The 25,661-nt window shown below is 42.5% G+C and overlaps 1 protein-coding gene across 2 annotated transcripts; it reads left to right on the top strand.

The window, feature by feature from the left end:
- The first annotated feature begins 1,350 nt into the window (after nucleotides 1-1,350).
- DET1 (DET1 partner of COP1 E3 ubiquitin ligase) lies at nucleotides 1,351-25,302 on the top strand. Of its 2 annotated transcripts, none has more exons than XM_065872181.1 (5): nucleotides 1,351-1,452; nucleotides 7,793-8,885; nucleotides 11,664-11,851; nucleotides 21,234-21,425; nucleotides 24,659-25,302. In XM_065872181.1, the coding sequence occupies exons 2-5, from the start codon at nucleotides 7,803-7,805 to the stop codon at nucleotides 24,846-24,848; spliced, it is 1,653 nt and encodes a 550-aa protein (XP_065728253.1). In that variant the 5' UTR covers nucleotides 1,351-1,452; nucleotides 7,793-7,802; the 3' UTR covers nucleotides 24,849-25,302. The 2 variants fall into 2 exon arrangements, with proteins under 2 accessions (XP_065728253.1, XP_065728254.1); XM_065872182.1 differs by lacking the exon at nucleotides 1,351-1,452 and having other exon boundaries at nucleotides 7,800-7,899; nucleotides 8,035-8,885; nucleotides 24,659-24,848.
- Nucleotides 25,303-25,661: the final 359 nt, after the last annotated feature.

The following is a 25,661-nucleotide window of genomic DNA, read 5'->3' as shown; positions in this document are numbered from 1 at the left end:
CCGGCAGCCCACTCAGAGCTGGCTCCATGGGCCACCCAGCCCCGAAGCTGGGGGCAACCTGAAATTTAGAGTTTCTTCTTCTTCTCCTTCTTCTTCTTCATCTCCTCCTTCTTCTCCTCCTCTCCATCTTCTCCTCTCCTTCTTCTTCCCTTTCTTCTTCTCCGTCTTTTCTCCTTCTTCTTTTTTCTCTACTTGAGATATACTCTGCATACTATATCTTCGTTTCCTAGAAGAAGAAATAGAGACTCTGAAGTCAGTACATTCAGCTTGGAAATGTCAAGACTGGACCAAGAACCCACGGTGTTTCCTTTTAACCACCCTCATCTCCAAGTCATGGATCCTCCTTGAGCCTCAGTTTCCTCATCTGTAAAAGCCACTAAACAGTCTATGATATTTTGTTATAACAACGTCAACCAAGATGGTTAAGTTAATAAAATTGCACTTAAAAAAAAAGCCAATAAACATTCCTTCCTCATAGAGATGCTGTGAGCCCTACGGGCAGAGGCATTCATTCACGGACTGAACCTTCCTTGAGCACCAGCAAGATGCTAAATCCTGGTCTAGGTGAGGGTAGAAAAGAAAAGAGGACGAAACCCGTGCTCTCACGGAATTTACATTCTAGTCGGGGCAAGGGAAACAGAAAAAAGAAAGAAAACAAAACAAATGGGGGTAATATCAGATAGTGATGAGTGCTAGGAAGAAATAGCACGATGGTGGTGAAATGAGAGTGGTCAGACAAGAGTTCTGAGGAAGTGGCATTTACTCTGAGACCTGAATTATCTGAAGGAGGCTGAGGCAGGGAAATTTGGGGGCAGGATGTCCAGAAATAGGACAAAGCAGAGGCTTCGGGGGAGGAACCAGGTTGTAAGAGACAATGTAAGTAAAAGTCAAGTAAAGGTTATAGCATTAATTTAATGCAATAAGCTTTTACTGTAGTCCACTGTGTGCTAGTAAATGTATTAGGCACAGCGTTCAGAGATCAGTACAGCCTCGGTCTTTAAAGAGCTCACTGTCTAGGAGGAGATAACAGAAAACGGATAGTTTCTCAGCTGATGAAATGGTGCATTTAATCAAGAGGTGAAAAATTAATTTTTATTCATGTTTTTGCAAGTGTGTCCAGCGGGTGCAGAGACACTGCCATAGGAGATCACTCAGGTGCCGAGGTTATGGCGCCTGGTTCAATTTTTCCTTCGCAGCCCCTGGGCCTCTAGTGCTTCGATCCCCCTCCGGGCAGCAGGGTGCGCTATACCGTCTCTCAGGGCCGGCCGGACGGGTGCCGCGCTCTCTCCACTTTCCTTCTCGCTGCACCGCACTTCCGTTGGCTAGCGGAAGCGGCAGCCGGCAGCTGCGGGCATCTGGTCCTACAGCATGGCGGGGGCGGGGCTGGGCGAGGCGCGCGCCGAGCAGGCTGGGGAGCCCCTCTCCCCGGCCCTTTGAGCCCGGACCGGACAGGTGAGGACTTCTCCTTCCTTGTTCCAGCCTCCAAACTCGTCAGGCCCTCCCCGAGGCCTCTTCGAGTTACCGCCATGGGGCTGCCCCCTTCCCGCCTGACGCCGAGGCCCTGCGGCCCCCGCCTTCCCTCAGAATTCTCTTCCCATTGAGGCCCCGCCCCGGGCTTTTCTTTCCGGGGGCGCCCCTTGGGCGTGTGTGCCCGCCCCTGGGTATCCCCTTGCCGTTTAGGAAGCCGTCAGAAGGAATTGAGGGTTACGTGCACCTGCCTGCCCGGGGAAACAGACCTAGCAGGGAGGAAGGTCTTGCTTAGTACCGCACGAGTTAGTGGCCCAGTTCAGTCAGGCTTTCTTCTTTCGTTCCATAGATAACGTACGAGCGCATGCAGTGGGGCAGCCCTAGTGCTAGGCTCTCTGAAAACTAAGGTGACTGAAGTAGCCATGGTTATGTCCTGCCTGGAGAGGATAGTTTACGGGGGAGTCGAACATTAAACACCTAACCATGCCGCTGAAAGTACAAATTCAAATTGTGGCAATGGCTATGGAAAAGATGAACAGAAAAAGTAATGGTAAAGCAGCAAAGATCTCTTTCGGCAAGGGTGTCAGAGCAGACTTCCTGAACGAGAGGACACTTGAGCTACGGCTTGAGAAGTATGGCAAGGGCCAGAGGAAATATATGCTGGTCAGAGCGAACAGCACCTGTGGATATTTGAGTTGGTAAAGAATGTTCAGGAAAGGAGGCTTTCGATGGGTCAAATGCTGTGATGGGCATACAGGATATAATGTTTGTGTACCGGTCAGGAGTTCACCATCTAGTGCCACAGACATAAGTAAAATGCAGAGATGAAGTTGCAGGCGTGGTAAGTTTGCTGAGAAGGAGAGGTATGGCTGGTGTATTGGTGTTTTATCTGGTGGGAAAGGTTAAGGAGGACTTCTCTGAGGAAGTGATGATTAGGCTGATAACCTGAAATAGGAGTTAACTCGGCAAAGTGAAGAGAAGAGCTTTTTTTAGATTGAGGTGAAGAGCATGTGCCAAGGTTCAGAGGCAGGAGGTAGGCCACTTGAGGAAGAAATGATTAGAGTGAAATGGGAAAAGATGAGGCTGGAGAGGCAGCACTGAGCCTTTGAGGCATCTGGTTGGCACGGCAAGGATTTTGATCCGTATCATTAAGAGCAATGGAAAGATACTTGTTTTAATCTGTAGGGGAAAGGATGTGATCAAAAAAGCATTTTGAAAAGATTGCTCTGGTAAGTGGATTGGAAGTGGATAGGGGTGGATTTAGGGAGACCACTTAGGAAGCGGTTGCAATAACGTAGACATGAAGTTATAAAATTTTGGGTAAGGGTGCTGGCAGGTCATGATAGAAGAAGGTGGAGCATTAGAGGACTGTTTAGGGGGTAAAATCTCCAGAGTTTGGTGACTGATCAGGTATGGGGGCTGAGGGAAAGAGGTATCAAGGGAGACTCTCAGCTTTCTGGTTCCTTTTAGCAGGTGAATGGCCATGCCATTTACTGGACTAGGGAAACGGGTATAGGGCTTCTGGGAAAAATACAAGTTACTCTAATGTTTTTCATAACTCCCACTCTGACTAGAAGGGACTTTCATGATGTACTTTTTCTGTATGGTTTGAGTTTATGAGCATGTATTTTATAATTGGAATAACAAGTTGAAAAAGGCTAAGAATTCCACCATCTCTCTAAAAACCATAATTGTGTGATGTAAAATATGGAGAGGGAGAGAGAGCCCACTGAGAGAAGGGTTAGGAAATTAAGTGTGGATTTTTTGTCCAATTTGGAGCTGAAGCCAGCAGGCCTTCACCTCTACCCACCCCACCCCTCTACTCCCTCCACCACAGTACTGGTGGCTTTTCCCTTAAAAAGACAAATTGGAGAATTTAAGATGGGACTGTTAAAAATATATACAAATTTTTTTTAGAATTAAGCATCTGCTTTGCTTAAAATGATCAATGGCTCTAAGTCGAACAGCTAGTTTACTTTATCTGATTCAGTTATATGTGGTTAGTCTGCTAGATGGTGTCTCATGCCTACTCCTTCTTCCATTCATGGGCCTTACCTGCCTATCACATCCCCTTCTGGTCTCCCTCTCTGACTCCAGACTGTATCTTAGTTTCGCAGGGTGCTAGTATCAGAGGTGTCCTGGGCAGGGATTGAGGGAGGCAGTTTTGTACAGTACTTGGTATTTTAAAATGCTTAAACCTTACCAGTATGTTTTTTGGACTGTATCAAAATGGGCACATCAACTATGTCACTGTTAAAAGGAGTAGCCGTGTGAAACTCAGCATTGTGTTTATTGTTTAGAAGTGGAGGTTGCTCACTGTATCATGCCAAGGTCCTTTGAGAAAACTCATGAGAGAGATTTATTTTAAAATCCAGTGATGGGTATTGCTGTGCTTCTTCCAAGCAGCTATTAAGTTTTTATCTTCTTGGCAGTGCAAGTTCTGTAACTGACTGTATTTTCCTCTGCCTTGTCTGCCGAGAAAGTCAGAGCCAAATTAGAAGCTTGGCAGTTTTGCAGGTCCTGATGGCATGAATTTTTGTGTACTTCAGACTTCATTTTATTGTCCTACCTTTGTTTTCCCTTCACAATGATTATTTTCTAATTAAAAAAAAATTCTGAGTAAGCACAAATATTACTTAAAAAACATATGTAATTTTAAAAAAATAACAGTACAATGAGTGCTGATTGAAGGAAAAAAATATACACTTAAAAGTGACAATGTGTCCCTAACTCTCATCCCATTTCTTACTTCCTCAGAGGTAACCACTATTTTGAATTTTATGTTTATGATTCCTTTGCTTTTTGTAATTGTATACCACATATATTTGTATTCTTAAAGTGGAAATTGTTTGAAGCTTATATAAAGGAAATCACATTGTATGTATTCTGTAGCTTGCTTTCTTCATTCAACACTGTGTCTGGGATTCATCTGTGTTGTTATATATAACTGTAGTACATTAATTCATTACTTCATAAGGTTACACTGCTTGGGGAATTGCCTGGCAGTCTAGTGGTTAGGACTCAGCGCTTTCACTGCTGGGGCCTGGGTTCGATCCCTGGGTTCTATTGTTGGTCCGGGAACTAAGATCCTGCAAGCCACGTGGCGTGGCCAACAAACAAACAAAAACATTAAAAAAAAGAAAAAAGATTCTGCTGCATGAATATGCGTGGATGAATTTATCTAGTCTACTGTTGATGGACATTTGGAGTGTTGTTAGTTTTTGCTGTTACTAACAGTCCTGCTACAGACATCCTTGTATATGTCTCCTGTTACGTATGTGCAGACACTTCTCTACATCAGGATTTCTCCACCTTAGCACTATTGACATTTTGGGCTGGATGTGAGGGACTGTCCTGTTTACTGTAGGATGTTTGGCATCATCCCTGTCTTCTGTTTCATGGACACCCCAAGCACCCCTTCCTCCCTCCCAAGTTATGACAACCAAAAATATCTTCATATATTACAAAATTGCCCCATTTGGGAACCAGTGCTCAAGATCAGGGGTTGACAGACTTTTTCTGCAAAAGACCAGGTAGTTAATATTCAGGCTTGTGAGCTGTGTGGTCTTTGGTCTTAATAAATGAACTGTGCCTTTGTAGGGCAAAAGCAGCCATAGGCAAGATGTAAATGAGTGTGTATGACTGTGTTCCAATAAAACTTTATTTACAAAAATAGGCAGGCAGCCTAGACTGGTCTGAGGCTAGTTGTTTGCAGTCTTTTGCTCTAGTCTAGATCAGTAGGAAATATATTTTATATCCTCACCCAGTGCATGTAACTCACATATGTATTGAAAATATGTGATACAGTTTGGTATTTTCTGTTTTATTCCATTTTTTGAAATGTCAATTAGTATATGCACTAGATTGATTTCAAGCCTCCATCAGTGAGTTGTGACTAGCAGTTTGAGAAACTTGATTTGCTCAATCAGAAGGTATGCACATTTCTAACTTGACTGGGTAGTATATATACTTATATAAGGCATTTCATATCTCTTTTAGGAGACAGAATATAAACAAATTCACCATTGTCTGTATGTTTTTATTTCTAAAGTATAGATTGGATAGAGTCACTCCTTGCTTAAAACCTGTAATAACTTGCATGACGTGGCATACAAAGGATTTTCCAATCTGTCTGCAATCTACTTTTCTAGGCTTCTCTTATCACTCTGTGTTTCCTGTGTTCCAACCACTTGGTATTGTGTTTCCCAAATGTGCCGTGCTACACTCTTTTTAAGTATATATATATATATATATTTTTTTTTTTTTTTTTTTTTTTTTTTTTTTTTGCGGTACTTGGGCCTCTCACTGTTGTGGCCTCTCCCGTTGCGGAGCACAGGCTCCAGACGCGCAGGCTCAGCGGCCATGGCTCACGGGCCCAGTCACTCCGCGGCATGTGGGATCTTCCTGGACCGGGCACGAACCCGTGTCCCCTGCATCGGCAGGCGGACTCTCAACCACTGCGCCACCAGGGAAGCCCTAAGTATATTTTTTAAGCTATCTTCTTTCTGAAATGTTCCTCCTTTATTTTGCCTAGTGAGTTCTTTATCCTTTAAGACCTTTGTCAAGTGTTGTTCCATTCATTCATTTAACATATTTGTTAGCATTTACTGTGCCTCAGGCACTGTCCGAGGTGCTGGAGATTCAGCAAGGAATTAGGCAAGGCCTCTGCTTTCCTGTGTGGGGGAAAAAGATGCTAAAAAGGTAAACAAATGGTTTCAGAAGGTGATAAGGGCTGAAGAAAATAAAACAGTAGGTTGATGTGGATGGGAAAAGTCATGACTTTAGGTAAGGTAATCAGGCAAAAACTCTGAAGGGTTGCTATTTTGGCTGAGATTTGAATGATGAAACAGACAGCTGTTTCAGCACTTTAAAAATGTTGCTTTGCTTCTTTTTGGTCTCCATAGTTTCTCATGAGACATCCACAGATAAATGAATTGTTGTTCCCTTATAGGTAATGTGTCATTTACGTGGTTGCTTTCAAGATTTTTACTTTGTGTTTTAGTTTTTCACAATTTGACTGTGGTATGCCTGGGCATGGATTTCTTTCTTTCTTTCTTTTTTAAAAATAAATTATTTATTATTTATTTTTGGCTGCGTTGGGTCTTCATTGCTGTGCATGGGCTTTCACTAGTTGCGGCGAGTGGGGGCTACTCATCATTGCGGTGCACGAGCTTCTCATTGTGGTGGCTTCTCTTGTTGCGGAGTACGGGCTCTAGGTGCGCGGGCTTCAGTAGTTGTAGCTCGCGGGCTCTAGAGTGCAGGCTCAGTAGCTGTAGTGCACGGGCTTAGTTGCTCTGTGGCATGTGGGGTCTTCCTGGACTAGGGATTGAACCCGTGTCCCCCGCATTCGCAGGTGGGTTCTTAACCACTGCGCCACCAGGGAAGTCCCTGGGCATGGATTTCTTTGGGTTTATCATGTTTGGGGTTCTCTGAACTTCTAATCTCAGGTTTATATATGTGAGGGTTTATCTCTCAGCTCTTAATTCTGTTCATTGGGTATATTTTTCTGCCTTATGCTAGTACCACACTTTTTTGATTACTGTGGCTTTGTAACAGTTTTTGAAATCAGGGAGTCTGAGTCTTCCAATTTTGTTCTTTTACAAAATTGTTTTGGCTCTTCACAGTCCCTTGAGATTACATGTAATTTTTAGGATGAATTTTTCTGTTTTTGCCAGAAATGATTTTGGGATTTTGATAGGGATTTTGGGATTTTGCATTGAGTTTGTAGATTGCTTTGGGTAGGATGGACATCTTAACAGCCCAATAAATATATTTTTTAAATGAATGTACATTGAATGTGGTGTTTACACTGAACAAATTTGATGTAGTTCTAAGGTTTCTTCTGTTGAACATTCCCAACAGCTAAGCATGCTTTGAAGGTATTCCTAGGGAATTAGTTCCTTCCCTCAAACCTGTTTCTAGACTCAAAAATGTCCTGACCACTTTCTAACTATAACTTGGGAAGAAGGAATGCTGATCACTGTCATCTTGGGAGCTCCTAGGTCCAGGATATATGGAAGGAAATCTATTTGACTTGTATATACACAGTTGACCCTTGAACAACGTAGATTTGAATTGTGCAGGTCCACTTACACATGGATTTTTTTCATCAGTGAATACTGCAGTACTAGACATCCCCGGTTGGTTGAATACGTGGATGTGGAGGAACCATGGATAGGAAGGAACCATGTATACTGAGCTGACTATAAGTTATACTTCAGGGGATTGGTGTGCCTAACCCTTGCGTTGTTCAAAGGTCAAGTGTGCTTATGTTTTGGTAAATTTTGTTTTATTTTCTTGACGACTTCTTTACTTCTCCCTGCAGAGATGTGATAATGGATCATCATGTTTCCACCATCAAACCTCGAAGAATCCAAAACCAAAATGTCATTCACCGCCTGGAACGCCGGCGGATCAGTTCAGGCAAGGCAGGCACCCACTGGCACCAGGTCCGAGTGTTCCACCAGAATGTCTTCCCCAACTTCACGGTTGTAAATGTTGAAAAGCCGCCTTGTTTCTTGCGTAAATTCTCACCTGATGGACGCTACTTCATTGCTTTCTCTTCAGACCAGACATCTCTCGAAATCTATGAGTACCAGGGCTGCCAGGCAGCTGAGGACCTACTGCAGGGCTATGAGGGGGAGATCCTGTCCAATGGCAATGACCAGCGGTCAGTCAACATCCGTGGCCGGCTCTTCGAACGCTTTTTCGTCCTGCTGCACATTACCAATGTGGCGGCCAATGGCGAGCACCTGAACCGGGAGTGCAGCCTCTTCACTGATGACTGCCGCTGTGTCATCGTGGGCTCAGCTGCCTATCTCCCAGATGAGCCTCACCCTCCTTTTTATGAGGTATATCGGAACAGTGAGTCCGTGACCCCCAACCCCCGGTCCCCCCTGGAGGACTACTCCCTCCATATCATTGACCTTCATACTGGCCGCTTATGTGATACACGTACCTTCAAGTGTGACAAAGTGGTCCTGTCACACAACCAAGGGTTGTACTTGTATAAGAACATCCTGGCCATCTTGTCAGTGCAGCAGCAGACCATCCATGTCTTCCAGGTGACTCCTGAAGGCACTTTCATTGATGTGAGGACCATTGGCCGCTTCTGCTATGAGGATGACCTGCTCACTGTGTCAGCTGTTTTTCCTGAGGTGCAGCGGGACAGTCAGACAGGCATGGCCAATCCTTTCAGGGATCCCTTCATCAACTCCCTGAAACACCGGCTGCTCGTGTACCTTTGGCGCCGGGCAGAGCAGGATGGTAGTGCAATGGCCAAGAGGCGCTTCTTCCAGTATTTTGACCAACTACGGCAGCTGCGCATGTGGAAAATGCAGCTTCTGGATGAAAACCATCTGTTTATCAAGTATACTAGTGAGGATGTTGTAACCCTGCGGGTCACAGATCCATCACAGGTACCAGGTGCTCTCCTGCCCTTTACCCCTCCAGTCTCCTTGGCACAATGGGAAGGTTTCTCTCTTTGCCTATAGCCAGTCTCTCAGAAATAACACATTTTATGTAATCTTGAATTTTTGCTGTCTTCGGGCTCATACTTAAAACAGCTCGACTTTTCTAATCATTTCTCAAAATGATTTTTCTCATTTGGACAAATGGAAGCTATATCGTAAGCCATTGACATGTAGGTAGTCAACTCTGTGATTATTACCCTAATTCTTCTGCAGAGCATTTTCAGTACCCTTGAAATGGAAGCCCAGATGCTACAGGGCCAAGGTTTGACTCCCTATGGATACTGCCTTGATTTTGTATAAGATTGTGCTTATTGGTCTGCTCAGTTCTGGCAATGAGAATGAACCCACCATACGAAAAAGAAAATCTTCTAAAAATCTAGTTTTTCTTTCCTACTTAAATGATGTCAGTATACTTCCTCACCAAATCTTCTTTAGATTGTAACAGGTAAGTTCATTTGATGGAATTAAGCTTTATGACTGTACTCTGACCTTGCCCATGTGCTGGAACATAGGTTGTGGAGCAGTGAAAAGATCAAAAGGAAGCCAAAATTTTTGATCTACCAAGTGAATAATCAAGACTGCAGGTTCTGAGGGTTTTTCAGTTTGGGTGAAAGATGTTGGTAGGGGAGAGAGGCATTTCACAAATAGGAATAACGTGGTGTTAAGAGCATGGAAACCTCTAAGACTTTTGGGTTGAAATACCATGCTGAAATTCAGGGTAATTTGGGCATTTCCCTTTGAGAAGCTCCTTACTTTAGTGTTGACCAAGTGAGAGACCTACTTTTCTGTACGTTTGTCCCCCCATTCTCCTATTTCCAGAGTGTCTCCTTAGATACTAGTTTGGAAATTTAGAACAGAACAAACCAGTAAACCACGAAGTCAGCTGAGTCTGGTTTCTCTCATTGACTTGCAGCTGATTCTGCCTGTAACAGTTAGAGACTGTATAAGGAATTGTCTCCTAAGACCGTACCAGCCATCCATGGTAAAATGTTTTCTAATATTTTTCTTCTGAATCATACCTTGTATATTCTAAAATATAAGGGGGGGTGGTGAGTAAAATGGTTAGAGATCATTTTTTTTTCTGAATTCTTTTTCTTCTCTATTAATGATGAAGTCACCCATTGAGTCATCATGGGTGAGCCCATCTAGTTCATGTTATGAGTCATGGGAGGTTGTCCGTGAAGCCCTTGACTTCTGTACCCTCCTGTCCTGTATTTCCCAGTCTGGCCTGGTGGGAAGGCTAGTAAATGTTTGTGTAATTCTATATTCACATAATTATGATGGATCCTGGTGAAGCCCTAATATGATCAAAGCATTGTCCAGGTTTATAGAAAGGACATGAATCAATCTTGTATTTAGGTTTGAGCTATAATTACCTTTTTATTTTGGAGGGAATATGTTGTGTGACTGCTGCAATTGAGATTATCCTTTTTCCCTTTGCTAAAACATGACCTACTTATATCCAGTAGCTACAGTAGGCTGTAGCCAGAAACATTACAAGGGCTCTATGCTTTGCTTACAGAATTTGTAACTTTAAACCCAATCTCTCTGCCCTTGTTGTCCTCCCTCCTCCTTTCCCAGTTTAATTTGATAGGTTCCAATAAGGTTAATAAGTAAAAAGTGCACCTAAACACAAAGCCTTGCTAATATTATGGGTATTATTCTCAGGTTACTCTCCAGCCTCTTTAATTTACAGCCAAATTTAATTTCCAGGTGACCGCAAAAGTCATGTAATATAAGCTTTGGGAAGGACTAATTACTATTAAAACAGGTGGGCCAGATGTCTCCAGAAATTGGTAATGGAGATTTAAATTCAATCATAAGAGGCGGAATACTAATCCTAGTGTTCTGAAAACTTCTAGAGTCCTGCTGGAAGCTTGCAGATTGACTCACACTGCCACATTCACTGTGATAAAAACTAGAGGTACCTGGTGCTTCCTTGTTAGGCTGAGCAGAGCACTGGAGGTTTAAAGAAGAGGGCCAGTCACCCAGGGGCTTATTCAGAGAAAGCAGTAACTCTGCCACCTATGGCATTTGAATGGTTTTCAGGTTCCCCCTCTGAAATTAATTGTTACGAATCTCAAATGTATGTTACAAATGCTCTTGGCTGAAAGAACATTTATAAAGAAAGAAATGGAAAATGCTTCTCTGATTTTTCATGTGTTCAGCAGCAGTCCCCTGCTTGGTTACAACTTGCCTAGGTGGACACAGTGTACTTAAGATGTCTTTCTGCATGTTAGAAATATTAAGAGAGAAAAAGAAATGCCCCTAAATTGAACTTTCAACTGTACGTATACAAGAGAAAATAATTTGCCAACAGGCAGCTCCTGGCTACAAATCACTTTCGCAGCAGGAAGGAAAATTAAATCTGGCATTTTAAAAAAGTGGGTTGGGGAGTAAGTAGGGAATAACACTTGGAAGGCAAAATATTAAATTTTCACACAGCTTGAAATGAAAGATTGAAAACCTTCTTATACATGTATGAACAACTCAGTAATTCCAGCAGATACAGTGGGAAATCAGACAACACTGAGGCCCTTGATCGATCAAGTCCACTGAGGCTTCCTCCTTTTCCAGGACCTCTTGGCACCATGTTTCCACCATAGTGCCGGAGTGGAGGTGTTTGCCTGTTTTACTTGGGCAGCTTGATTTTCAACCAAAATGATATTTGCTAGGCAAGGCATTATACTCAGCTATTCCTTAGGTCTATCTATTCTTCCGCAGGCATCTTTCTTTGTGGTGTACAATATGGTGACAACAGAGGTGATCGCTGTGTTTGAGAATACATCAGATGAGCTTTTGGAGCTGTTTGAGAACTTCTGTGATCTCTTCCGTAACGCTACCCTGCATAGTGAAGTCCAGTTTCCCTGCTCAGCTTCCAGCAACAATTTTGCACGGCAGATCCAGCGCCGGTAAGCTGTTCCACTAGGCTTAACAAGCTTAATTTTTCTTCAGAAAATTTGTTGGTGTGAAGCTAACAGTCATTTACTTCAGGAAACCTCATATTCTTTCTGCCCACCTAGGCTTGGGTCAGTCTGCCTGTCATAACGCATTGTGTCATCCTAAACTTCTGTTTTCTCTTTCTTAGCACCTGAGGAATTACTTGTGTGTTGTCCATGATTCCTCCTAGACTGTATGTTAGCTGCAGAAAGGTAGAGACCCTGTCTTTGTTTAGTTCATTGCTATATCTTCCGTGGTACACCGTCAAGCACTTAAATATTTTTTGAATGAGTGACTAAGGACATAATTTTATAACTTTTGGTTAAACATGTGTGTTGAACACGTGCATTTTTCTCTGTTCCATCCCCAAACCCCACTAAAATGACAATAAAGGAAGAAGAGGGACTTCCCCGGTGTTTCAGTGGTAAAGAATCCGCCTTGCAATGCATGGGACACAGGGTCCATCCCTGGTCGAGGAACTAAGATCCCACATGCCACAGGGCAGCTAAACCCATGTGCCACAACTACTGAGCTCACGTGCCTCAACTAGAGCCTGTGTGCCACAAAACTACAGAGCCCACGCGCTCTGGAACCCATGCGTCACAAGTACAGAGTCTATGTTCCCTGGAGCCTGCGTTGCACAACTAGAGAAGAGAAAACCCGCATGCCACAACTAGAGGGAAGCCTGTGCGCTGCAACTAAAGATCCTGCACGCCTCAACGAAGATCCCATATGCTGCAGCTAAGACCCGACACAGCCAAAATAAATAAAATAATTAAATAAATAATAAATAAATCTTAAAAAAAAAAGAAGAGGTATAAAGCTACAAGAACAAAGAGAATGGGGAGGAGATATCAAGAGAGTTTTAGAAGCTGAAGAGCCAATGGATGAGTGATAACTAACTTGACATATCTCAGAGGACAAAAACTTAAAGACTGTAGAGCTTAGGGACTTCCCTGGTGGTCCAGTGGGTAATACTCCATCCTCCCAATGCAGGGGGCCTAGGTTCGATCCCTGGTCGGGGAACTAGATCTTGCATACATGCCACAACTAAGAGTTCGTGTGACACAACTAAGAAGTCTGTGTGACACAACTAGGAAGCCCTCATGCCACAACTAAGAGTACATTGCTGTACCTAAACAATCCCGCGTGCTGCAACTAAGACCCAGAGCAGCCAAAATTTAAAAAAAAAAAAAAAAATGCAGAGTTTATCCATCAAGAAATAAGTTGCCTTGCACCAGAGAGCTCTGGAAAAGTTCAAGAAATTGGAGGCCCTACATACCTCTGGAGGATTGGATGACTTTTTTTCTTTTTTTCCAGCCATGCCACGTGGATTGTGGGATCTTAGTTCCCCAACCAGGGATCAAACCCGTGTCTCCTGCAGTGGAAGCTTGGAGTCCTAACCCACTGGACCACCAGGGAGGTCCCTGGATGACATTCTTAAAAGGAGCAATCAGATGCTCTAGCTCCTTTCTTTAAGCCTACACTGCCAAATGACTGTCTCTTCCCCACCTCATCAAAAGGCTAGAGGTTTTTTCTCTGGAGAAATTGCACCGTGCAGGCTCTGGTTTCATGTTCATGAGGCATGGCTGAGAGTAGGGATGAGACATGTCATGCTTAAAACAAGAATTAAGTGAAAATTGTCATACTGTTGGGGAAGACTCCTATCCCTCTTATCAGTTATGGCATCCAAGCTTATACTCCCCAGGCAGGAGATTAGAGATAAATTACTCAGGGAAACTGACCAACCCGAAGAAGAGACACTTGGAGGCCCCTCTTAAAACACCTAGGTCACCCTAAATTGATACCCACCTGTTATGAACCAGAGCTGCTCATAATTATCTGAATAGGTTATTGTGAAATGACTAGTTATTTTGGACCAAGGACTCAATTCTACTCTAGTCAGTCAGTGCCTGGTCACATTCCACATACCTAAATTGCTTCCCCAACCTTAGCCAGTTATGGAAAATATCTGCTTTAGGTTCTAATATAGATCAGACCAGAGTGAGTGGATGAATCAGAATAAGCATCACTGCCACTGGGAAAAACAAGCAAAGCAGACACCTAAATCAGTGGCATTGTATTTATACAGAATGACAGTAATTGATTAAAAATAGATGGATATTGATTTTCAGACAACTAAACATGCCTTTTTTTCTCTGGTTCACACAAATTTTCTGCCTTAACTAGCATCTCTATTCAGTATAGAAGGATTTTTGGGAGCAGAACATGGATCAGATCTTGCTTTTTTCATTTTGAAATGAATTGTTGTCTTTTAAAATTAACTTTAAAATTTAAGCAGATTATTATCAACTAGTAACAAAAACTGGGTACACTCAGTTAAAACATCAAAGAAGTCACTAGAAGGTAAGCTCCATGAGGGTAGGGATTTTTGTCTGTTATATACATTGCCATATCCACAGCACCTAGGCCAGTGTCTTTCATGTGGGAGGAGCATGTAAGATATTTGTTGAATGAATAATGTCATTAGGAATTAGAGGAGGCTATGTTTTCTGAAAATTTATTTCACAATGTACCTATAATTAAGTGAAATTGTAGGAAGCTCTGGAAGAGAAAACAAAAGGTTAAAGAGAAAGGTGGCATTCTAGCTTTGTTATCTTCAAAATTTTGCTTCATACCAGCAAAGATTTTGAAAAACTGTAGATACCCTCATGCATCAATTATTAAGTTAATCTTTAAACTTTTTACTGTTAAATTTAAATAGTTGCAAAGGATGCAATTTTCAATGTATTAAACATTGACATTTTTAAAAAAAGCATTACAAGATATAATTGGCATATAACATTGGCTAAGTTGAAGGTAGCCAATGTTATATGCCATTTTAAATATATCCAAGGGAATCTAATACCATAGTAATTTAGTATTCTATTTCACATAAAAAGTACAGAGCAAGTACAGACTTCCCTGGTGGTCCAGTGGTTAAGACTCTGTGCTCCCACTGCAAAGGGCAGGGGTTCAGTCTCTGGTCAGGGAACTAAGATCCCGCATGCCGCATGGCGCGGCCAAAAGAAGAAAAAAAACATACAGAGCAAGTTATTCCTGTACTGTTTGAAATTTTATATTTTTCTTTTTCTTTTCAAATTCATATGTCTGTTCTATCTCCCCCAGAGAATTGTGTCCTAATAACATTTTATTAATCATCTTATCATACTTTGCTGCATTGAAAATACAGTGTACATATAAATCAAAATTATTTTTTATTTCTTGTGAACACATGGATTTGAATGCTCAATTTTACAGTTTTCAATAAACTTTTGGTAAAAATAAATGAAAATGGATTCTATTTTAGGTTAGAATAAATGTTTAAGAAAAAAATGGACATCAGGGATCATGAGTCACTTAAAGCCTTTATCTTAAAATATAGAGACCAAATAAAACAAACAGTATAAAAAATAAAGAAACAACCTGGTAGTCACTGAAATAATTTAAACTGTAAAAACAGAAACATTCCTAGAACAGTAATGCTAAGTGAGATGCTTTAGAAATTTAAACTTTGTTAGATATAGTTTAGGAACTCTCCAAGAAAGTAGAATACAAAGATGAGTAGGAAAATGGGAGAGAGGTGATAAAAATTTAGAGGATTTTCTCAGGAGGTCCATTATCTGGCTAATTTCAGAAGGAGCAGTAGAAAAATGAAGGGGAGGAAATAATGTAAACAGTTTTCTTTTTCCTTTTTTTTTTAATCTATCTATCTATATATTTTGTTTTGTTTTGTTTTGTTTTGGCCATACGTGGGCCTCTCACCGCCGCGGCCTCTCCCGCTGCAGAGCACAGGCTCCGGACGCGCAGGCCCAGTGGCCATGGTTCACGGGCCCAGCCGCTCCACGGCATGTGGGATCTTCCCGGACCAGGGCACGAACCCATGTCCCCTGCATCGGCAGGTGGACTCTCAACCACTGTGCCACCAGGGAAGCCCGCTAATCTATATATTTTTATTTTTGGCTGTGTTGGGTCTTCTCTGCTGTGTGTGAGCTTTCTCTAGTTGCAGCGAGTGGTGGCTACTCTTCATTGTGGTGTGAGGGCTTCTCATTGCAGTGGCTTCTCTTGTTGCAGAGCACAGGCTCCAGTCGGGTGGGCTCAGTAATTGTGGCTTGCAGGCTCTAGAGCGCAGGCTCAGTAGCTGTGGTGCACGGGCTTAGTTGGTCCGCGGCATGTGGGATCTTCCCAGACCAGGGATTGAACCCATGTCCCCTGCATTGGCAGGCAGATTCTTAACCACTGTGCCACCAGGGAAGACCCTAAACAGTTTTCTAGTACTGAAAAATATACATTTCCATGGGCGTTCCCTGGTGGCCTAGTGGTTAGAATTCCAGGCTTTCACTGCCGTGGCCCAGGTTCAATCCTTAGTTGGAGAACTGAGGTCCCGCAAGATGTGCGGATACACACACACACACACACACACACACACTCACACACTCACTCACTCACACACACACACACACACTCTCTCTCTCTCTCTCTTCCAGATTGCCAAGGACCATCCAGTGGTGTGCTGGAGCTGGCTCATTCTGGCTTGTGAGAGCCAACTGTTAAAGTTTCAGGAGTTTCTGCAAGCTGTTAAACACAGCCATTATTAAAAATTAATTATTTTGGGGCTTCCCTGGTGGCGCAGTGGTTGAGAGTCCGCCTGCTGATGCAGGGGATACGGGTTCGTGCCCCGGTCTGGGAGGATCCCACATGCCGCGGAGTGGCTAGGCCTGTGAGCCATGGCTGCTGAGCCTGCGTGTCCAGAGCCTGTGCTCTGCAACGGGAGAGGCCACAGCAGTGAGAGGCCCGCATACCGCAAAAAAAAAAAAAAATTATTTTCTAATTATTAATTCATAATTGTTTTACTGTTGTACTCTTGAGGTTATTTGTATCTATTTTATCTGGTAAAAATATTATATAGTGATGTGCTACTGCTCATCTCTTGACAACTCTGCATTCAGTGATGTCACTTTGGTACCTTGAAATTGACCACAGCAGGAGGATTTACATCACAGAAATTGGCAGGCACTGCAAATCATGGCTTTTTTCCCTTCAGAGAAATAATTATTAAACTTATTAGCACATCACGGCTCCATCAAGTAACCAGTACAGTCAATAAATAAAAAACCCATACTGAGGCATATCATCATGAAATTTTAGAACACTGGGGATAAAGAGAAAATTGTAAAAACTTTCAGAAAGATCACATACATTTTATATATAAAAAATTAAGTCATTAGGGCTTCCCTGGTGGCGCAGTGGTTGAGAGTCCGCCTGCCGATGCAGGGGACATGGGTTCGTGCCCCAGTCCGGGAGGATCCTGCGTGCCGCGGCGCGGCTGGGCCCATGGGCCATGGCCGCTGGGCCTGCGCGTCTGGAGCCTGTGCTCCGCAATGGGAGAGGCCACAACAGTGAGAGGCCCGCGTACCGCAAAATAAATAAATAAGAATAGACCATAGGGGGATAGGGTAGAAGTTAGTAGACCATTGCAATGATCCAATAAATAAAATTGCTACCTTTTGTTCCTGACACTAGGATTTAAGTTCTTTTGTGCTCATTTATAGTATCCTAAGCACCTAGAAGAGTGCCTTGCCCATTCTAGGCTATCAGTAATAATTTGTTGGTTGAATAATGGTGGCTTGGATCAGGGTGATAACATTGGGGGTGGTAAGTAATTGTATTCTCAATGTATTTTGAAGATAGAGCCCAGAAGATTAGTGGAGGATGGGATATGGGCTGTGAAAGAGCAAAGTCAAAGATGATTCTAACATTTTTGCCCCAGTCAACTTGTTGAGAGAGTGTTACCATTAAACTCTGATGGTGAAGCTTGTGGGTGGAGCAGGTTTAGGCGAGAAGACCAGAAGTTCTGTAAGTGGAGAGGCCTAGTAGTTTCTCTGAGGAAGGAGTGTCAGATCCTCCTGACAGGTCAAGTACAGTAAGGACTGATAATCAGCGATTAGAGTCATCAACATGGAGATCACTGGAGACATTGATGAGAGTCGTTTCAGTGAGATGGTGGGCGTGAAAGCCTCTTTGGGGTGGGTTTAAGAAAGAATGGGAGCAGAAGAGACAGTAGGAAAAAGTGCTTTGAGGAGTTTTACTGTAAAGGAGAGCTGAAAAATGGTGCGTTAGCTGGAGGGGCAAGTGGTGTTAAGTTTCTGCTTTTATTGATATTATTTTTTAAATGGGAGGGGAAAATGGCATGTTTGTTTGCAGATGGGACTGATCTGTACATAGGAGGAAACTGATGGGTTAGGAAAAGTTGGGGTGGGGGCAGAATTGGTTAAGTATATGAGGTCAGAGGATAGAACCTAGTGCCCAAGTGGATGGATTAGCCTTCTAGGGCAGCACATACAGTTAAATAGGTACAGATGTGCTAATGGGAGCTTTAAAAAGTTTTCTTCTCATTTCTTCTACTTGTCAGTTACGAAGAAGGCAGTGCCATTACGTGAGGATGAACATGGAGGAGGGGGATGAAATAGTCTTCTAAGTGAGTAGGAGACTCGCTGGACTGTGGGAATGCAGCATGAGTGTCCTGCAGCATTAAGGGCCCACGTGAATTTATGGATATAAATTTTGTGATTTTAATGATTGTGAAATTTAAGCTGGCTAAGGAAGGAAAAGAGGTCATGATGAAGGCGTAGGATGGCAAAAAGTTGGTAGAGTCAATGGAATTTAGGTCCCATTGGGTCTGAAGGATGTTGAAGCTGGGATGAGTAGAGGGAGTTAGCTGGAAAAGTAGGAGAGAAGATAGTTGGAGTCTGTGGTGCTGCACCCTGTTACAGGGGGGTGCAGTCATTGGTAAGAGTGAGATTGAGGATATGACCATTGGAACGAGTGGCTGAGGCAGAAAGGAAGTCCAGGAACTAGGAAGCCGTGGTGTTGGAAGGATCATCTCTGAGAATTTTGAAATTGTGAATTAAGAGAGGCGTAGTTGGACAGTGACAGTGAGCTAGGAGTTAATCAGGTGAAGACATCAGAGGGATGACTGCTTCATCTTTTTTTTTTTTTTTTGCAGTACGCGGGCCTCTCACTGTTGTGGCCTCTCCCATTGTGGAGCACAGGCTCCAGACGCACAGGCTCAGCGGCCATGGCTCATGGGCCCAGCCGCTCCGCGGCATGTGGGATCTTCCTGGACCGGGGCACGAACCCGTGTCCCCTGCATCGGCAGGCGGACTCTCAACCACCGCGCCACCAGGGAAGCCCACTGCTTCATCTTTTAGTTGTTGGGGAGCCTGGAGAGTAGAGGTGGTGGGTGCTGCCGGGGAATAGGAGCTGCTTCAGCCCGTGGATTGTCACAGAGGCTTTGATTTGTGGTTATCATGAAGCTGTGGGCCAGCCCCATCATTCGAAGCCAACTTTTGAAGCCAGTGAGTCAGGCAGTGTTGGAGTACTAGATCTTCACTGACAAAGGGCTGAAAGCCAAAGAGCCCAGGATCTTTGATACCAGCTCAAATGAAAGGGAAAGAAATAAGTTCTGTGTGGCCCAGGGTTTAATTTTATGATTTACACTGAGGCTGTGAAAATTACTGTCGAGAAATAATGGAAGAGCAGTGTTAACACTAGGCTTTCTTTTGGGGGAACTGAGAAGTGTTAATGTCCATCTAGCACTGCAGGCTAGCAGTGAAAACAAATCAAAACCCATCTAATCAATCTTTCTGGTCTCATCAAAGTTAACGAACATTCAAGTTTGTTTATTTATTGATTTATCTTTTGCTGCGTTGGGTCTTTGTTGCTGCGTGTGGGCTTTCTCTAGTTGCGGCGAACAGGGGCTACTCTTCGTTGCAGTGCATGGGCTTCTCATTGCAGTGGCTTCTCTTGTTGCGGAGCACGGGCTCTAGGCACGCGGGCTTCAGTAGTTGTGGCATGTGGGTTCAGTAGTTGTGGCTCGTGGGCTCTAGAGCGCAGGCTCAGTAGTTGTGGCACATAGGCTTAGTTGCTCTGCAGCACGCGGGATCTTCCCAGACCAGGGCTCGAAACCGTGTCCCCTGAATTGGCAGGCAGATTCTTAACCACTGCACCACCAAGGAAGTCCTGAACATTCAAGTTTTTTATTCCATTAGTTTCAGGGATGAGATGTTATATCGTATTTTCTCCCCTGGACTAAAAAAATTATTTTCCCCTTGATTGTTAAACTATATGATATGCTTCAATATAGAGAATAAAAGAAAAATCAAGCTGATAAACAGTTGACATATTTTCTAAGAAACTATAGGAAAGTGAAAAAGAAGGTTAAAAAAAAATCTAAAATGTCATTACACAAACACAACTATTACCATTTTGATGTTTTTCCACCAGTTTTTTTTTTTAAGGCATAAATTTGTGTGTGTGGTTTTTTTTGTTTTTTGTTTTTTTGCTGTACACGGGCCTCTCACTGTTGTGGCCTCTCCCGTTGCGGAGCACAGGCTCCCGGACGCGCAGGCTCAGCGGCCACAGCTCATGGGCCTAGCTGCTCTGCGGCATGTGGGATCTTCCCGGACCGGGGCATGAACCCGTATCCCCTGCATCGGCAGTCGGACTCTCAACCACTGCGCCACCAGGGAAGCCCCTGTGTGTGTTTTTGATCATACTATATATACAGATTGTAGCCTACTTCTTTTACTTACCATTATGATAAACATTTCCTCTTTTACCATATAATCTTTGAAAATTACGGTTTTCTATTAGGTTTTTAATTTTTCTCTCAATTTTTCATTGTCATAAACAGTGCTATATTGAACGTGCACAGGGATTTTTCTTCCTTAGGGCAAATTTCCAGAAGAATAGAAATACTTGGTCAAAGGGTATTAAATATAGTATTCATTATAATTGTGAGAAATAACTGCTCTATTGTTATTATTAATGATAAGTCAGATAGGTGATTCTGTATCCATGTTACTGTTCTTCTAGATACTGGAGTTTTGGCAGAAGTATAAGTAGCAAGCTCCCAAACTTTATTTAAACAAAGAATGAGTAATTTGTCAAAAGGTTTGATGTAAGTTGGCTTATAACTGATCCCAAGAAGAGTCAGAGGCTGTGTCTGTTCAGGATTTTCTGCTCTGTGTAACTCCTTTTTAATGTAGTCTAAGGCTGCTATTTGGAGGAAATAAGTTTGAGTAGAAATATTTGTCATAGATTAGTCATACTGTTGTTAACTTTTGTAGAATATTTGCTAACTTTTCTAAAGTAACTTAATGTTCCCAATTTCTCACTCTATTTTTGCTTTTTGAGAATATTTGTAGCTAGGCAGATTTGTGATGTGTCAGAATTCAATATCTAGATTTTGTTTTCAGAATGAGTTGTTTTTAGACATATGTTTGTCAATTTAAAACCCAGTGCAGTTTGTGTGCCACTAACATAGCCTTCCTCACTGTTGCTTTATTTTAGGTTTAAAGACACTATTGTAAATGCCAAGTATGGAGGGCACACGGAGGCAGTACGCCGGCTGCTGGGTCAGCTCCCCATCAGCGCCCAGTCTTACAGTGGTAGCCCCTACCTTGATTTGTCTCTCTTCAGCTACGATGACAAGTGGGTGTCAGTCATGGAGCGGCCCAAGACTTGTGGAGATCACCCTATCAGGTACACCATCCCTGCTTCAGTTGCACACTGCCTGAGGAGGTTGCCTGCTTTCTCTTTCTCTGCTTCTTAAACATCATTTCACTGTGACTCTGTCCACTTGTACTCATGGGTTGAATTCAGAGGGTAGGCTGTTTCTATAATATGGTGGGTACTTTGATCATTCAGGTACTAATCTCATAAATTAATTAGTTCTGCTCTTTGCTTCTCATCAAAACATCAAATTCAGATAAGTGTTGTTCCCTTTTCAGGGTATCCAGAGAAGGAAACCATACTTTTCAATTTAATAATCTAATACCATTTCTTAACAGTGTTTATAATTGAGACTTAAATTTTATCCAGCTCAAATTATTTTATCCTCTCATGTTACCTAATAGAAACGATAGCAGAGACGGTTTGGGAAACAGGCAGGTTTTGGAGAAACTCATGCTTCCTCACTTGGAAGAATTTTGGAATGCAGATCACTGTATTATTGCTAGAACCTTGAAACTAATCTCCTGTAAGCAATGCCTTCCTCACGTATGTCCAATTCACAGACCCGCTTGTCTGTGCCGGGAGCTTGGGTGGTTCTGTGTGCTATAATAGGTACTAGGGAGAGGAACTGGCACCACTGCCACTAGTGGGGTTATTTCAAGGGAGGTGTGTTCCTGGAGCCCTGAGCTGGATTTTGGAAGGTCTTTTTCACATAGAAATAGTGGTAGATAGTATTTCATAATCCAGCTTCATTGTGTATTAAGTAGGCTTGTGTAACATACTCTGAACACTTAATCACCATTTGTAATATATCCTTTGAGAAATTGCAGTCAGGTTCCAAAAGCCAGTTAAAAAAATTTTTTTATTATGGAAATTTTTTTTTTTTTTTTTTTTTTTTTTTTTTGCGGTACGTGGGCCTCTCACTATTGTGGCCTCTCCCGTTGTGGAGCACAGGCTCTGAACGTGCAGGCTTAGTGGCCATGGCTCACAGGCCCAGCCGCTCCACGGCATGTGGGATCTTCCCGGACCGGGGCACGAACCCGTGTCCCCTGAATCGGCAGGCAGACTCTCAACCACTGCGCCACCAGGGAAGCCATATGGAAATTTTTAAACATATTAAAGTAGAAGAGTATAATGAACCTCCCTGTACCCATCACCCTGCTTCAACAGTTATCACTTCATGGTCAGTGTTGTTTCATCTCTTTCCACCACCACTTCTCCCCTCCCAACTGCCACCCTGGACCATCACATCCCAGGTGTCATAGCATTTCACTTGTAAATATTTCAGTATGAATTTCTAAAAGGTAAGGACTTAAACATACAACCTTAATACCATTATTCCATCTTATGAAAATTAACAAAAATATATTAAGATCATTGATATCTGGTGAGTTTTCACATTTCCCTGTTGTCTTGTGCATAGTCTTTTTACAGTTTGTTCCAGTCCAGATCTAAACAAGGTGTATATGTTGTATTTGGTTGCTATCCTCTTAAGTCTTTTTTATTCTATGGGTTCTGCTTCCCTCTTACTTTCTTTGCAGTGAAATAGTTGAAGAAACCAGGTTGTTCGTCCAGTAGTATTCACCATATTCTAGATTTTGCTCATTGCATCTCTGGCGTATTTACTGCCTTTCTCATTCCCCCATATTTCCTGTAAACTGGTAGTTAGATTTAGGAGCTCAAACAGCTCACTTTAAATTATAAGCCCTTTGTGTGCTGGGGACTATGTGGGTAAGGTGAATGTGTTTTTCACACATGAAAGCAGATAATTGGCCTCATTTGATATTGTCACGAAGCACGAGATACATTTCTCTCCTTTTTTACTTCCCTGCCTTTCTGATTTGAAAAGATTAAAGAAATCTGGAAATGCCATTGACCCTGACTTAAAAGATTTTTCTTGTAATTCTTTATTTTTAATTTAAAATGTAGGGATATAAAAGTCATTTGTAGAGGTAATGCCATTACTCTAACACTCATTGTATGTTCCATTCTAGTCTTTGCCAGTATGCATGTTTACGTTTACACAGTTGTAATCATGGTTGGCATAATACTTTGTAGCCTGCTTTTATTTAATAAACATTTTTCCATATTGTTACATAGTCCTCACAGTTACAGTCCTAATGGTGGCATATTATTCCATCAAGTAGATGTACCATAATTGATTTAACTATTTCCCTATTACTGAGCATTATTCTCTCTGCATTTTTACATTAGAGATAATGCTGTAGTAGGCATCTTTATTCATGTCACTATTTACTGCATTTAAATTAAATTCTGAGGATATAAGTTCTTAGAAATGGGATTGTTGAGTCAAGGGGTATGAATATCTTTACGGCTAGTATATATTTGCTTCCCAAAAGGGAAATTATAGAGCTCTTTATTTCAGAGCTCTTTATTTTCTAGAACTTCCCCCAGTTCAGCCCCGACGCTGCTGATCATCTCTAGTTCCCAAGTTCACAGGGCACTTATTTTGCATGTGGGAAAAAGGCATTTATTTAAGTATTGGGATGGATGGAAGCATCTTTATTCTTACTGCGTTAGATGAAAAAGTAAAAACTACTTAGTATTTTGTATTTGTGTGTGAAAAAGAAGAACCTTCTAAAGGAATTTATTCTTAAAAGTGAAAAACTCAAATATAGGCCTAGATCTGCCCTGTTCTATAGTAGCTACTAACCTCATGTAGCTGTTGAGCACTGACATCACTAACATGTGACTAGTCCAAGTTGAGATGTGCTCAAGTGTCAACACACATCAGATTTCAAAGGCTTAGTACAAAAAAAATTTTTTTTAGTATCTTTTATATTGATTATAGGTTAAAATGATAATATTTTAGATACCAATATTGGGTTAAATAAAATATTATTAAAATTAATTTCACCTTTTACTTTGTTTAATGTGGCTACCTGAAAATTTAAAATAACGTATGTGGCTCACATTTCATTTCCAGTCCTGTACTAGGCAATCTTGGGCAGGTAGCTACTGGAAAAGGGGAGGCTGTAGTTAAGGCTGTAACTAAGGGTCATCTTGGGAAAGAGAAATGACCCAGTGACTCAGGACAGCACAGGGAAGTTCATAATCACCCTGCCCGTAAAGTGAGCTGATCAGACAAAGGTGATTTTGCAGTTCCAATAACCTGGGGCTGCTGTTAGAGGAGATGTCATCAGTGAGGTTAAATAACGAGTTGGCACGTTTTCCTGCTGTTCAGGTTTCAAGATGGTGGTCAGTATCTGTCCCATCCTCTCCTTCTCTCTTGTTCTGTTTAGGTTCTATGCCCGGGACTCTGGTCTGCTCAAGTTTGAGATTCAGGCAGGCTTACTGGGCCGTCCCATCAACCACACGGTGCGACGCCTTGTTGCCTTCACCTTCCACCCTTTCGAGCCTTTTGCTATCTCTGTGCAGAGGACTAACGCTGAGTATGTTGTCAACTTCCATATGCGACACTGCTGCACGTAGGTGCCTCACCAGAGTGGGTCATCCGGTCTTCCAAGACTCTGCCTCCTTCATATCTCAGTGGACCGTAAAGCAGAAGCTCCTGACTCTCAGCCTTGTCGGTTCCAGACTGTATACCTCAGATGGGGAGAGCCAGGTGGCTCAGCCTGACGGAATTTTTTTGTCGTACACGGTACAACCCGATCGACTTAAAGTCCTCTTGCCTTTTCCCTGTGGGAATGCCCAACATTAATTAAGTCCATTTAAGTTTTTTTTATTTTGCATTTTATTGCTATGAAGATGAGAGCATTACACCTCTGCCTCCTTCATGTCACTTCTTTGGCATTATGGTATGCAGCCTGAAGCAGGTAAATCTTGTTTACTCATGAGAAGTGTGTACATCTTTCCACTTAGCCAATAGTAGGGCTGTCTTTATAAGAAAAAAAAAATAAAGCCTTGGTATTTTCTTACTTAAATATATCCTGTTTAATGACTGCCTTATGTTCTGATCTCACCAAATGTTTTTCAAATACATGAGTTCCAGGAAGGACTGTGAAAGGGACTAGAGGCCATAGATCCAGCAGCTGCTCTTGGGAGGACTAAGTGGTGTGTGCCAGCGTGGAATACAGCTATCTGCCGGGATTGTTTCCTTCCCTCGGGTGTTCTCCTGGTAATTGTTACAGCTGGAGGAACTGGGCATAATTGCACATCCTCGTGGGGAAGCACGCTCCCATCTGCACCATCTGCGTTGTGCAGGTGGAAGAGTGAGCGGTTCTCACTGCCACAGCAGAAACAAACACTGTGCAGCACTTACTGTAATTTGGGTAGTGGGAGCTG

The sequence above is a fragment of the Phocoena phocoena genome, chromosome 2, assembly GCF_963924675.1.
Source record: "Phocoena phocoena chromosome 2, mPhoPho1.1, whole genome shotgun sequence".
NCBI lineage: Eukaryota > Metazoa > Chordata > Mammalia > Artiodactyla > Phocoenidae > Phocoena > Phocoena phocoena.
The sequence above is the reverse complement of the archived record's forward strand: the minus strand, read 5'-3'. Positions and strand labels throughout refer to the sequence as shown.